General features: G+C 36.2%; 1 protein-coding gene across 1 annotated transcript in view; it reads left to right on the top strand.

Annotated features, from left to right (window-relative positions):
• The window catches only part of FREM1 (FRAS1 related extracellular matrix 1), a 165,517-nt gene extending 149,864 nt beyond the window's left edge, over positions 1-15,653 (top strand). Inside the window, exons 32-37 of the mRNA XM_090274092.1 lie at positions 433-480; positions 721-885; positions 1,068-1,196; positions 1,635-1,750; positions 11,648-11,733; positions 13,543-15,653. Of these exons, the coding sequence (XP_090130218.1) occupies positions 433-480; positions 721-885; positions 1,068-1,196; positions 1,635-1,750; positions 11,648-11,733; positions 13,543-13,742 (744 nt within the window). The 3' untranslated portion in view covers positions 13,743-15,653. The remainder of the gene's footprint in view (positions 1-432; positions 481-720; positions 886-1,067; positions 1,197-1,634; positions 1,751-11,647; positions 11,734-13,542) is intronic.
• The last annotated feature ends 203 nt before the right edge of the window (positions 15,654-15,856 follow it).

Consider the following 15,856-nt stretch of genomic DNA (forward strand, 5'->3'; position numbering starts at 1 on the left):
CTGACTCATCCATATAATTTCTGTTTTGGTTCCTCTTGTAACCAAGACAGATAGGGAATGACCACTGACCCCAGAATAGAATGAGATTAAGCAATATATTTGGGTGTGGAGACCATGACTTTGGCTGTATTAGTACAGCATTCTAATCTGGCACACTCTCATGAGTGTGTATGTGTGTGCATTCATTGTGGATGTAGCAACAAAATAACAATATCTTTTCTCCCTAACTGGGGCAATGAATGTATGAGTCAACATTGATAAGTTGTGATTATGTCCAGTGATTTTTAAAATTTCAATGATCTGGACAGGAAAATCTTGAGAAACATGCTTTAAAATTTTTTAGACAGTAAGATCTTACTGGAAAAGTTTTAACCTACCGTTAATTATTATTCAAGTCAATTTTGTTCATATTTTCCTCTCTGTTGATTTCAGGTTTACCCATCCTCTGTTTATAGAAATGGAACAGACATCATCTATAATGTAAGCATAGTCTGGGATAATTGCTCAATGTCTTGTATTCATGGATGCAAAATAGTGAATCAATTTTTAATACCTTTTACACATTTCTGTTCTGAAATTTGTTCTAAAGTCTTAGGTGATCAGAAAAAAAATCATTTTGCTTTTATCCAATTTTTCAGTTGCTCATTTTTACAACAAATATTTTTGTTTGCTCTCTCAGTGTTTGTTTTTTTCTTTATTGTTGTTTATTGATTTCCTCAGTATCATGGAATGGTTTCCCTGCAACTGGAGTATGACCGTTCCCCAATTCCCAAAAGGAAGACTGAAGTATCCATCATTAGTCAGCCACAAAAAACAATCAAAGTGGCAGAACTGCCTCAAGCAGATAAGGTGGAATCCACAACCAGCTCACACTTCCCCAAGCAGGTATGAAAACCTTTTTACTTCCTATTCACTTTACAGCAGGCTGTTTCCTGGGCCATAAAACAGCCTTCAAGCCTGGGGATATTTTACTCAACACAAATGCTGCTCATCCAATGAGGACATAAAAGGGGTAAGTATGCGATCAAAGTAGAGTGTCACATCTCAGTTGTCTTTTTTTCCTATAGGGCCATTTGTCCTCATTTCCAAAGAACTGCACAATGGAATTGAAGGGACTCTTCCATTTCGAAGAAAGCCTCCAAAAATTGTACAAGTGCAATGGGATTGCCTGGAAAGCTTGGAACCCCCAAACCAAGGTGGGACACAGGCTGAGCAGCCACCTCTCTTTACTTACAGTGAACTCTGTGATAAGGTAACAAGGAGGGAATGATCTGTCAACTCATGCTATGTGTGCCTGCTCTTATTACACTTGGAAGGAGAAAAGGAAAAAAACCCCAGCCCAAATGGCATTTTAAAAATCACAACATAATGAGTTTTATCAATACAACTTAAGAAGCATTTGTTGAATGATCAGAATGTAAAAGGTATAAAAAAATAAACTGCTAACTTTAGCAGTGTTTTCTGTAAGAAGCCATTGCATTTCGGAAGGTGGAGAATTGGGATTAGGGCTAACCTCCTTTCTGGTGACAAAACTACTCTAGCCAAGTTAAGGGACTCATAGGACTCCTTATGTTGAGAACAGACTCTAGATTTTCAAGACCATCATGATGTGAACAGAGATGACTGTTTTTCAGGAGGTGGAAGACGAATCCTGTCCTGCTGGGTGGCAGCATCACTCAGGCTACTGCCACTCCCTGATCACAGAACAGAGAGGCACATGGAATGCAGCTGCCGTAGCTTGCAGAGAACAGTAAGGATCCTTGTTTCACCTTTAGCTGATTTTTTTCCCCTACTGTCTTTTTATTTTCTTATAGAACTGTTGTGGAGTTGCTTCACTCATTCAAATGTTGAGTGTCTAATACCTACCTACCTGGCTTTGTTTTAAGAACCCAGGATGAGTTCTGTAGTTCAGGATGGGTTTGGGGCTAACCTTTGATTTAGCTCTTTTATGGTAAAACTGTATCATTGGCACATTTCTATTGCCTAGCCTTTCTATCCCAGTCTTTCGAAGAAAGTCAGAACAAGATTTTCTAAGTCAGCAGCATTGCGGAGTCTAACATATTTTTGCATTAAATAAGAATTTCTGCTCATTGATTTAAAAATATGTAAGCAATAAAAGGTTGTATAGCTTTAGATCTATGATGATGTAAGAGACATTATGAAACAAGTTGGACAAAGGGTCATTGGGTAACGGAACACTCAGTGAAGGATGGCTTGTGGTCAAATAATGACAACAAAATTTATCTAGTCCATAAGGACTTTAAAAATCATAAGTATCCCTGACCCTCCTTTTTAGCTTACCTGGATATTATCCAAAACAATGCAATTAGACTAATATGCCCTATGGCTGGAAATTGAGACTAGAGAAGTCCCTGCTGGATACCACCAGATCTGGCATGTTATCAAATTTAAAAAGTTATGCTCTCTAAAAACATGAGTTAAAAAAGAAAGAAAGAAAGGGCAAACCATCTTGGAAAAAGCTAATCTCAAACATATCTGATGAAGATCTCAAATCTTGAAAATACAAACTCCTACAAATTAATTAAAAGGCAGCCTGCTATATAAAAACAAAAACAAACAAACAAAAAGAACAAATGACTTGGAGATTTCACAAGAGAACATACACAGTTGGTCAATAGGTACATGAAAAACTGCTCGCCACCATCAGACATCGGGGAAATGTAAATAAAAATCATAATGAAATAAAACTGCAGACCCACTAGAATACTTAAAATCACAAAGAAAGACAGTACTATGTGTTGTAGAGCAAATGGAATTTTAATGTATTGTTTGTGGATATATAAAATAGTTCAACCACTTTGTAGAACTGTCTGGCAGGTTCTTTAAAACGTACATGAATCTACCCTGTGACCTAGCAATTCTATTTCTAAGGATTTTTCCAAGAAAAATAAAAATAAGTAGACATTCCCAACAATTTCATATCAGTCCTTTTCATAATAACAATAACTTGTGTCATTTGTGTTTTTGTTGTTGATTTGTAGTTCTTTATATTTTCTCCATCAAAAGGGAATACTGTTCATAACTTTTTTGATAAATTATTTTATAAACAATCAAATGGAATGAATTTCTAAAACTTCTGGTGGTGTAGGTATATCTCAAAAATATTATGTAGAGAGGAAGCAACCCAGCATAAAAGAATACATATTGTATGATTCATTTAAATAAATAAAAAATAATCAATTAGTGATGTTGGAAATAAAAACTAGTTATCTCTGGCAGGAATTGTAGGGTGACTGGAAAATAGATGATGTTCTGGGTGGTTGTTACATGGAGGTATACCATTGTCAGAATTCATCAAATTGAATAATTTATAATGTATACATTTTAATGTGTGGAAATTATACCTAGATTTTTAAAAAGCTAGGGATATTTTAAAAGTATATTTAAAAACTGGTCAAATTAACCACCCTTTTACTCCACGGATGTATTTCATGTCCTAAGTATAAGTAAAGGTAACATAGGGGTTAGTCAGTGGCTTTTATATCTTTGTTGATGAGTTGGTGGTATAAAATAATTTTTTAAAAATCCCATGGATATTCCTTGTTTAAAAACATATACTCCCATAATGCTATATGTTAAAGAACGATTAAGACACTTTCCACCAAAACCCAGAACCTTTGTTATCATGTGTTGTTGAGTCGGCTCTGCCTCCTGGTGACTACGAATGAGTGACGCCCACTGCGCCCTGTCCTCAGCAGCCCTGCTCAGCTCCTGTAGACTCGTGCCTGTGGCTTCTTTTGGAGTCAGCCCATCTCCTGTTTGGTCTTCCTCTTTTCTTGCCACCTGCAGTTTTTATCAGCATTGTTGTCTTTCCCAAGAACCCTGTCCTCTCATGATGTGCTCAAAGTAGGACAGCTTTAGTTTTGTCATTTTTGCCTCTAGCGATGTTTCAGGCTTAATTTCTGTAGGACCCACTTGTATGTCTTTTTGGTCCAGGATCCAGGTGTCCTAATTTACTTCATGTTTGTCTTAGAAATAGTGGGATAGGTCTTTTTTCCTCCTTATGGAAAGACTTTGATGTGGAATCAAAGCCCTCTGAAGTAGTAAGGAGAAGATTACAACATGCTACAGAGGGAAAGCTATGGTTTCTCTACTGACAAAAATGAAGGCAAGTGCAGACGTGCAGTTTCTGCTGGGATTTATCAGTAAAGTATGATGAGCTGAGCAACGGAACCCCCAAACCTCAAGTTTGGAAGCAGCCTTATTTTCCATCTTCCAGTGGTTTTCCAATAACAGTGCAAGGAACTCTAGTGGCCTTAAGGACGCTTTCTGTGATCCTTAATGTTATGAGAAAATTAAGTACAACATGTATTGAGTGATATCTTTCCATCCACTCATCAATGTTGATGTAAGGTCACCAGCTGTCTTTTCTGAGAACTATTCTTTATTCTGAGATTATGATCTTCTAGCTTTCTGGAGTCAACATCATTTCTATGACAACTTATAGTAATATTGTTGATGGCTTCATGTTGACAGCCCTGTATTCATCCTCCAATATTTTTTTTATCAGTCCATCTAATTGCAGCTGGATTTTAATGGTGAGTAAGACTGGTTATAAAGGATTTTTTCTCATATACCTATTGCTTTTATATGATTTATTTATCCTAGTAATCAAATTAAGCCTCAACTTAATTTAAAAGCTTAGCTACTTCCTCATGCTTTTGATCTAAGATTTCATCTACAACCTGGATTGAAGCACCTTGACCCCGTGATCCTGTTACCCTAGCCTGACCTAGTTCTACACCTTACTTTTATATTATATTTTATAGTTCACAGAATTCTTTCACATATATTAGCTTATTTGATCCTTCCATACTTTAGTGAGGAAAGCAGGCATTATTATCAACATTTTACAGATAAAACAAAGAGATTCAGGGAAGCAAAATCCCTTGCTTTTGGTTATACAAGCTAATAAATGATAGAGAGGGGACATTATTTTTGTTTATTACACTCTCCAAAGTAGTCCCATAAGTTTAATAGGTGGTATCTCATGTCAGGTGTATTGACAAGGACACTCATTTTAACTTTGTGTTGGGCCAGTCTAAAACAGGCTTTCAAAACTATGTGTTAATACAGTAATTCTGTATCTTTCACAGTGAAGACATATTGGGATTTTTTAAGTTAAATTATGAATCCTAAGTTTCCTTTGGGTTAGAATTAAAATAACCCCTCAGGGAAAACCTAAGGTACAATCAAGTTCTTAATTTATAGATTAATTCATTCAATAATTATTTATTTGGATACTTACTGTAGAGCAGACCACACTTTTAACTTTTATCCCCTAGTCATCATTGAGTTTCAGAGACACAAATATTATAACTCTATATGGCAAGTCCTTAAACCCTGCAGTTTACATTAGTAAAGATGTCAGACAGTCCGGATAATTGTTTCCCACATAACCCTTCCCACAATGCTCTATCAAAAATATAAAAATCACTGAATTTAAATTACAGAATTTAACTTTCATTGTGTTGATGGATTACTATAGATTCAATTTAAAAATGAACTAACAAGCAAAATAGAGACACATAGATAAAGAGCAAGCTGACAGCTGTCAAAGGGGGTTGTAGTTTGAGGGGCTGGGTCAGGGGAGCGATTGAGCAAAAATGGAAAAAACTCATGACACAGACAGCAGTGTGGTGATTGTATGGGGAACTGGCAGTAGGGGGAGAGGGAAGATGGTAAAGCCAAGGATAAATGGTGATGGAAGGAGACCTGACTTGGCATGGTAAATGCATAATACAGTGTACAGATTGTGTGTTGTAGAATTGTGTATTGAAACCTGTGTAATTTTGTTAACCAGTGTCACTCCAAGAAATTCAGTAAAAAGGAAAAAAAATAAAAATAAAAAATAAATTATCTGAACCTAAACATAATAATAGGAGTTACAAGTAACATTCGTTAATTGCAACTATAAAAACATAAATGTGACACAGAGACTTCCAGCCAAGATGGAGGCCTAGGCTGACACGCTCCATCTCCCTCCACAACTAAGAAGGAATACAACTACCGCAAAACCAGCAATAACCAGAAGTTCCAGAAAATAAATGGAAGTCCAACATATGAAGTTATAAAGAAGTGGTGCTCATCCAGACAGGAAGGAGAGGCGAAGCTGGGGCGGAGAGGTGGCGGCAGCTGCAGCGATGGCAGCGGGATGGTGGTAAGCACAGACACCCATATTTAAGGGGAGGAGAGAAGCACCTGGGGAGCATCCCGGACTGCAGACCAGATCTGTCAGTTTGCGATTCCAATGCCGGGGAAGGCAGACCCGCATTGCCTTGGACTATGAAGCCCAGAGGGGGTGGGGATGAAGGAGGAGGCTCTCGGTCTCTCAGCGGAGAGTGAAAGGTAGGAATCCATATCGGACCCCCACCCCCACAGAAAATGCCACAGTGTGATGAGAAGGGTCATCCGGTTGTGACAAGTGCAGGGGGCTCTGCTCCCTATAACATAGGAGGTGTGACAGCCCTGACCAGGAAACAAAGGTAAACAAAACTGTCAGGATGACAGAGATCATGATAGAGATCCCAGTGACACAGCTGACCAGACAGCAAATATCTAATCTAACGAAGCAGCAGATAGGAAATCTTTCTGAGGCACAGTTCAGAGCTTTGGTTATATAAATGCTTACAGACCTAACTGCAGATCTTAAACAAGATGGGGAAGGAATGATGGCTAGTCCTACTGAAATGAACAAAACACATACAAAATTAGTGGTGAGGGAAGGAAAACTGGGGATCAAATCAACAAATCGGAACATAGGGAAGTAACAAACAGTCAACCAGTGCAGAAAGAGGAAATGAAAAGTGAGGAAAATGAGGAGAGGCTCAGAAACCTATGGGACAGCTATAAGCAGGCCAACATCCAAATCATAGGGTTGCCAGAAGGTGAAGAAGAAGAACTGGAAATTGAAAAATTATGTGAAAAAATAATGAAGCAGAACCTCCCTAACTTGGGGAAGAAAACAGACTTACAGGACCAGGAAGCACAGAGAGTTCCAAGAAAACTGGACCCAGGGAGAACCACACCAAGACACATTATGATCAAAATGTCAAAAATTAAGAATAAAGAGACAATCTTAAAAGCAGCAAGAGAGAAGAAGAGAATTATATACAATGGGATCCCAGTAAGACTCTCAGCTGATTTCTCAAAGGAAACTCTGCAGGCAAGAAAGGACTGGCAAGAAATATTCAAAGTAATGAAAAGCAAAAACCTACAACCATGATTACTCTATAGCGGAGCTTTCATTCAGAATAGAAGGGCAGAGAAAGTGCTTCCAGGACAAAGTAAAACTGAAGGAGTTAATCAGATCCAAACCACTGTTACATGAAGTGTTAAAGGGACTTTTTTAGGAGGAAGAGGATCAAAACTATGAACATTAAAATGAAAACTGTATCACAACAACCAACAGCAGAAGGTAGGAAACTGAAGCAAAGGCAAACTAAATAGGTAACGAGAGTGGGAAAAGAATTATAGGTATGGAGAACATATTGGGGGGGAGTCAACAGGGAGGGGGAAGAGGTAAAGGGAGGAAGATGGTATAGGAATTAAGAAACATAGTAGGAGGGGATGGAATAGACAGGAAGAGGTTGAGGAGAACTATATGTACAACCAATGGGCATGGACTAAGGGGGGGGGCACAACTGGAGGGAGGGGAGTCATGGGTGGAGGGGAACAAAGGGAAAAGAAACTGGTACAAGTGTAACAGCATAATCAATAAAGCATATTTAAAGAAAACATGAATGCTATTTAAAAATAGTATAAATTTGGCCTCAGAATTGTTTTAAGCTGTAGAACTGTGACTTTTTTTAGATGTAAAATTGAGAAGAGAACATTTTTAGGAGCAACTGGAGTTTTTCATAATATTTTATTAAGTGACTAATTATGTATCTATCAGTAATATAATTTTTTAGAATTATACATTGTTTATTTACCATATTGTTCCAGAAATTAAAACATCTATCAAATACAATTTCTAATAGTTTTCTAGCATGTATAAGAGAGGCAAATAAAATATATATGTATGAGATTTTAAAAGTATCATAGAAAGCTTCTAATTTGAAAATTTTAAATGAAAGAATGGATATGAATATTTGATCTGATTTCATTGGTGTGATATTTCAATATGCATTTTATTTCAGAAGAACAAGAATAATTACCCCAAAATAGTTACAGGCATTTTAGAAACTATCTAGCAGCAGATATTTAGGCAAATAAAAGAAAAAATTAAAGAGATCCATAATCCTTAGGATTAATCATTTTTAGAGGAATATTTTTGGGAGGCAAGGGCACCTCCTCATGTGACTTTCCTCTAAACCCCAATTTCTCCCTTACCATTCAACATGTTTTCATTCATCCTATGGGGCCTCCCTGCTTCCCTTCACCCATTACTTTTCAGGGTCATTTTGTTCTCTTTTTCTCCAACCACTGTGGCTTGAAAAAAGGGTATTCCTCTGGGAATTATCAATTTTTTCTGTGTTGTAAAATTTATAATTTCAACATTTTATAACCTGGATGTTTACCTTATGAAATGTGTTTATGAGATGGTTTTAGATTCTATAATTATAATTAATATGCATCTAGTATGTCTTTCATTTGGTCTCAGGAACAATTATTCAATTATGGACTGTTTCCTTGGGCTCCTTTGCTACTTGTAGTTCCTTTATAGAGGGTCATTTACAGCACCCATGTTTCAAGAACAGCAAATTTTTCTTTAGCCCTTGTCCCTAATGAGATCACTAGCTCAAGTCAGTCTTTATCTCCAATCTCCTTTCCTCCCCATAGGCATTTTATTATTTTTCTAATGCAGAGGAGCTAGACTGCTAGATTGGGTATTTCTTGAATTTACATATTGTAATCTCATCGACTCATTTCCTTAGGTTGTCATTGTACGTTTGATAATTCTATTATTATAGATCATTATCTTTGAAACCACTTTGTTTTTCCACAGGAGTGTCTGGAACCCCTGCTGACCTATCCTTAAAGAGTTACTCTGAAATATATCTGTACTTAAACAGAAAGTTTCAAAAAAGTAGTGTATTTCTGTAACTAGAAACATTGTTTTCTCTTTTAAATACTACACTTTGAATGACTTAAAATTTTAAAGCTGTCAAAAGATTTTATTAATATGTATGTCTCTGTATGTTATTTTTATTTCTCTATGTATACATATCTACCTATCTAATATCCATCATACCTTATATGTATATGAGCATAAGAGAAATTATGTCTTTATGAAAGAGTCAACATACAAATGCCTAACTAAATTCTTCTTTTATAAATAACTGTGGCCTCACATTTTTACCTATCCGAAACAGGGCTATTTTCTTATCTTGATCTTTTGTGACTTTTTGCTTCTCAAGAGTCAAAAAGGAAATCAAACTTGCACTTGACCAACTAATAATTTTTAAACTATCTTTAAAAATCTTAAAGCAGAAGGAGATGGTAAATAAAACCTGCTATTTCCTGATGATGAAGAAGAGGCTAAACTTACATCTGTAAGGGAATTAGGGGCAGAGCAGAAAGTGGAAGTCAGGTCTCCCATACTCCGTACGGTATACCATACACACTAAGGGAGTCCCTGGAGGCATCCCTTGGCCTACATTTCATGCACATGGTATTCTGTGCTCTAACCCTCAGCACATTAGAATCACCATATTAGATGTGAGGGGTCAGGGAAAAGGTGTGCTATCCCATCAGCTGAACCGTTAGACAGTAGCTGATAGTGAATAGTGATGTCAGAGACAAGTCACAAGACCCACTTCCAGCAGCCTAAGGCCATGCAGAAAAAAGAGTAAAGAGCCTTATGTATGTCAGAAGGCCTAGAAGTACCACTGCATTATAGAACAATAAACAACTATTATTGGTGGGAAAAATTTATTATGAAATGTATAAATTATGTTCACTATATGTGATCTGGAAAAGCAAAGAAATGGATCTGAAGTTTGGAATGCATAGGCAAACTAAATGAAATTCAGTTCAACAGTTTCCTACACTTACACAAGTATTACTAAATTTTTTTTCTATTAAAAAATATATCAGTGGTAACTTTGTTTCTTGTTGGAAACTTTCAGTTCTAAAAATAATAATAAGAAAATAATCACTAGCTTTTTACTTGAAGAATTTTAAAAGAGCTTTTAATGAGCCCTGCTGGGAAATTAGACACAATCAAATATTGCTTATAAAAATAATTCAGTTAGCTGCTAAAATAGTTCATAAGGAATTATCATGCCAGTTAGAATGTCTATCATCAGGAAGATAAGAGATAAATTCTGGCAAGGATATGGAGAAAAAGAAACCCTTGTGCATTTGTGGTGGGATTGTAAATGGATGCAATCACTGTGGAAAATGGTATGGGGGCTCCTCAAAAAAATTAAAATAAAGCTACCAGCAACTCCACTTATGGGAATATACAATCCAGCAACTCCACTTATGGGAACATATCTGAGGGAAATGAAAACACCATATTGAGGGGAAATCTGCACCCTCATGGTCATAGCAGCGATGTTTACAATAGCCAGTACATGGAAACAGTCTTAAGTGTTCACTGCCAGATGAATGCATGAAGAAATTGGGGTACATATACACAATGAAATAGTATTCAGCCATAAAAGAGAAGGACACCTTACCATTTGCGACAATATGGATGAATCTTGAATACGTTTAGTCATACAGAGAAAGACAAGTATTGTATGATTTCACTTTATGTGGAACCTAAAAAACAAAACAAGAATCATAGGAAAAGAGATCAGATTTTTGGTTACCATAGGTGGGGGATGTCAGGTGGAGGAATTGGATAAAGGTAGTCAAAAAGTACAAATAAGTACTTGGGAGTGTAACATACAAATAATGACTGTAGTTAACACTGCTGTATGGCATAGTCCAAAGTTGTTAGGAAAGTTCTCATCACAAGGAAACTTTTTTTCCTCTTCTGGTATCTATAGGAAATGATGATGCTAACTTATTGTGGTAATCATCTCACAATATATATGTCAAGTCATTATGCCACATACCTTAAACTTACAACAAAACTAATTCTATTGGGAGGGGGAAATATTTATGTTTTTAAAAACAAATGCTTTAACTTCTACATAGGATATGAAAATTTGACAGTGAGACCATGCTCATTTCACTGAGTATGATAAAGTACCACAGTTATTGGGGGTATTTGACTAATATACCAAGCTCTAAATGTAGGCTTCAAGTAATTTTATCTGAATTGTTTGTGTTACCTTACTGAACAAATTAACTGGGTTGTTGCCAAGTTTATGCCATTTAGAGATAAACTTCCTATGAGAGGAGTAATATTTTGACATTAAATAATTAATCTTTATCAGTAAGCAGTTGCTGATTTTCTAAAATATATATAATATAAAACCTATTGAATTTGTGGTGTAAAGCCCAGATATTATAATAAAATGACACTTTCTTTGCTAGTCACTTACCCCACTCTGCAGATTTTCATTATATTTTTTAAAAAATAGAGTATTAAAATATTGGACAGTTTTTTTTTCTGCACTTATACTTTTTTCTCTTTTAAACTGAGTTTGATTTCTGTTATGCGTGTATCAGCAGAAATGCTGGACTCATTGTCACTGACGCTCTCATTTTCATTCATTGCTTCTAGTCACCTGAGCAGCCTTGTAACTGTCTTCTCCAGACAGCACATGCGATGGCTCTGGGACTTCAGCGGGAGAAAGCCCTTTTGGATAGGCAAGTATCCGCTGTCCTGGGGAGGGCCAAATGGTTGTGGTTTACAATAACAAGTAACATTAGACAGTCGGACAGTTTATCTGTTAAAACTCATCTTAATTACACAATACTTTAATTTTTGGACACCTGTCTCAAAGAAATAATAAGGGATGAGGGTCTATTTATAGGTAAGAGAATTCAACAAATGGTATTTTTAAAAATAAAAAGTTAGAAATAGCTATAAAAAGGGGATGATTAAATAAATTATAGCATAGCTATGTGAAGGCATATTTAATATTTAGTACTTTACAGAAGCATTAAATACTGTATTAAAGGCATGACAAAATGTCTCATGTTTATTAATATTCAATAAATAAATATGGGCTGAACATTATACATAAAGTACATAATGTATTGCATTTGTGGCAAGGTACTAAGTAAAAAGGCAGAATGCACAACCATATAAACATGAAATAATCTAAAGTAAAATAGAAATTTATATACATGAGATATATGTGTACATTTATGTATCAGTATATATATACATCTACATACACATATTAAAAGAAATATGTCAAAGAATTAGAAATGTTTAACCTCTAGTCGAGAATTATAGGTGATCTTAAACTTATTCCTTGTGTTCTGAAATCTTAATATTTTCTACATTTTTAACAATAATACAAATCCTTTCAATCCACTTTAGAAATAGAATTATCAGGGTCCATGAAAATCACTATTCTCACCGTCTTTCCTTAAAGGTGTTGTGTTTCAGGGAGCCCTAATAAACTTATTCTTGGATTTTCAAGAACTCTTTACTATTCAGTGAGTCCCTAAGTTCTGAAATTATCTGAGAGTACTATGTTAAGGCTAGAGGATAAGTTTTTTTACATCGACAACAACTGATTGCAAGGCTCTGTCACTGCAAAGTATTTATGTATAGCGTGATCTGATGAATAATTCAAGGAAACGATCTAGAACAAGATAGGGTATTCCTAGTCAAAAGTACTTCATTTTATTCTACCCAAAAATATTGACTGAAAATCAGTTGCAGAAGGTTGTATGTAAGTAAGATGTTCTCAGTCACGTTTGGTTTGAGAGATGTCAGTCATGCTATTTGCAGGGAACCCTTTTCCTTATTTTATTCTTCTTATTTTTCTTATAAAAGAGAGTGAGGAGGAGGAACACTTCTTTAAGAAAAATTACAAGAGCTTTGCAACATTAAAGTGTAATTTGCAAGAACTGCCAGTGGGACTAGAGAGGCAAGTTGAGAAAAGCTGCTTTTTGTTGGAATTGTTGCAGATTGAAAAGATCTTAGGCTCCAGACTAAAAATAATACTTAGTAAGCTATGTCCACATAGGAAAACCAAGACATTGAAATAATGAGGAAGAAGAGCAATAGACAGGAATGTTATCTGTGTCCCTGAGATGGAAGTTCTGCCTGTAAGATAATATAAATAATAATTGTCATTATTAAATACTTGTATATGCCATGTGCTTCACATGAGTTATCTTATTTCACCCTCAGAACAGCCGTAGGTATACTATTTTTATTCCATTTTGTAAATGGGAAACTGAAACTTAGAGCGGTTAGGTAACCTGCCCAAAGATGCTCAATGAGCAAGTGTGGAGCTAGGATTTAAATTCAGATCTGCCCGACCCCAAAGCCTTATGTGCTTAGTTGTGCCATATAGAATCCCCAGGTCCTATTCCATGTCTTACAACATAGGCCCATGTTTGCATGTGATTATTGAGCTTAGAATAATAGACTGATATGATATCCAAGTATAAATGTAATAAAGTCATTTGGCACATTCTTTTGGTTCACATTAGGTTTGAATGACAAAATGCATGCTGGCCACTGGGAGTGGATCGGCGGTGAAACTGTCACCTTCACCAACTGGAGGAGAGGGCCTGCTCAACGTCCAAAGCCTGGAAAGAACTGTGTTTTGGTGCAAAGACAAGGAAAATGGCAAACAAAGGACTGTAGGAAGGGCAAACCTTACAATTATGTGTGCTCCAGGAAACTCTAAACATAACTGGCCTTACAGGTTCCCAATGGGATTTCTCACCTATTTATTTACAGGATTGTGCATATTGCTCAATAGAAAACAAGGTGTCACGACTGACTTGGTACATACTTTGTCATAGTGTATGAGTGATGGTACTTAGTAAAAAAAAGGAGCATAAATGAGTAGCTCCAGGAAGACTGACAAATGAATATTTCTTATAGGAAGAAATGCAATTCTTGCATCTCAATACTTTTCAAAATAAATGCCAGATATGTTATATGGTGCAAAATGTGCTTACTCTGGGAGACCTCCACCCTGACCCCATTCCATATCTCAGTCAGCACCAATTTCATGGTCTTTGGATTTTTTGATTCCAATACTTGAAATGAGTCCATTCTGAAATCAATATTGCAGGTGCTTCTAACCCTTCATCTGAGTAAATCTAACTGCAGTTCCTTAAATCAAGGTTAAACTGCAAAGAGACGAGTTGCTTTGTCCCTTTGGAGCCCTTTCAAATGTGAAATCTGAGATAAGAGGCTGTGGATCAGAAGGAGAATTCTCTGAGGTGAGAAAGGAGAACTTTAGATAGAAGAATCTTGCCAGTGGGAGCTCATCTGCGCAGCTGTAATTCAGGAAAGAATTCAGAGGCTACCTGTGCTCCAGAGGTCTAGTGATCACTGCTCATGAAGCAGATCTCCTTTTGCAATAATAATGTTGGTGTCATGCCATTCCAAGGCTAATGATTGGATTTCCCCAGCCTTACAGAGTCATGAGAAACTTGAAGTAACACGAGCCTCTCTATTCATTTGTGTTTATAGTATTGACTAGGATGTCTCAAGGACATTTGGAATAAAGAGTATGTATAAATGATGAGTAATGTATGGAAGACAAATACTGCTTCTTCAGAAGTGTCCCAGTGAACTATGCTGATGAACAAAGAAAAATAATACTGAAAACAAAGTTCTTGAAAGCCTGTATTCTTAGAAAGGATTTTGATACAGTTTGAGCCCTTAAATCTTTAATATTTGTAGAAATGCCATATTAACTCAATTCTCTAAAGATACCTTATTAATTTATAATGTTAGCTGAGTGAAACATTCTTGTAGCAGTGAAGCATGTTGCAGACTTATAAGAACTCCCTTCTGAAACTAAGGTTTAATGATAAAAAATTAGAAATTTATGTCTGAAACATTTACTCAAAATTTTTCTCTTTCCATAATCACTAAAAAATATGGTTGTGCCAAGTGTAACTTGCTATATGAGCAGCTGTGTAACTTCAGACTCTAAATGAGCTTACCAAAAAGACCAATACTTATAGTAATACCTTGAGTGAAACTAAACAAAGACTGAAGAAACTTAGTCAAGTTTCTGGATATGAAACATGACAAGCTTGTTTTATTTCTGCTCATTTATCAATATTTTGGTTAATAGAAATATTTACAAAGAGACGCTGGGGTAAGATTTAGATATTCTATCTCTTAATAAAGTGAAATATCATTGTGGAGCCAGGAGGCTCCTTACCTTAAATATCACAGGTAGGGTCTGGACTGGCTTTGCATACATGTCTCCTGCATGACATAAGCAGTCTCTGGTGTTTAACCAAAAGATGCAAAACCCACCCTTTGTGCCGGCTCCAATTCCCTCTGATCCACTGGCCTCTGCCATGTGGAAAGATATGATGCCAGGGAAAAAACGAAGAGTTGTTTACTTAAAGGTTACATCCTAGAAGAGAAAGTAAGAGTCAAAGAATGAGGAATTCAGGGGGCCACTTCTTCCTACTGGAACTCTAGAACTATATTAACTCTTTAAAACTGAAAATCCGCAGCAACCATGTAGAACCTGTTTGGCATGGTATACATTATTATACAATGAATGTAACTGCAGTGACAGTGATACTTAAGTGTAATTGCAATGTTAGCACAAAGAGACTCTTGATTTTTTATAGCAACTAGAAATTCTACAAAAAGAATTTAAAAATATTTCTGATGATGAAGCCAATAATCAGTTGTAAAATTCAAGTAATTGAAAGAAGATACAAATAAAAATTCAGGCAAACTCTGGCCTGTGTGGCTTGGTTGGGCGTCATCCTGCAGACCAAAAGGTCACAGGTTTGATTCCAAAAGTCATGGCACATG

Source organism: Furipterus horrens, unplaced genomic scaffold, assembly GCF_987537825.1.
Source record: "Furipterus horrens unplaced genomic scaffold, mFurHor1.1.pri manual_scaffold_4, whole genome shotgun sequence".
NCBI classification, from domain to species: domain Eukaryota; kingdom Metazoa; phylum Chordata; class Mammalia; order Chiroptera; family Furipteridae; genus Furipterus; species Furipterus horrens.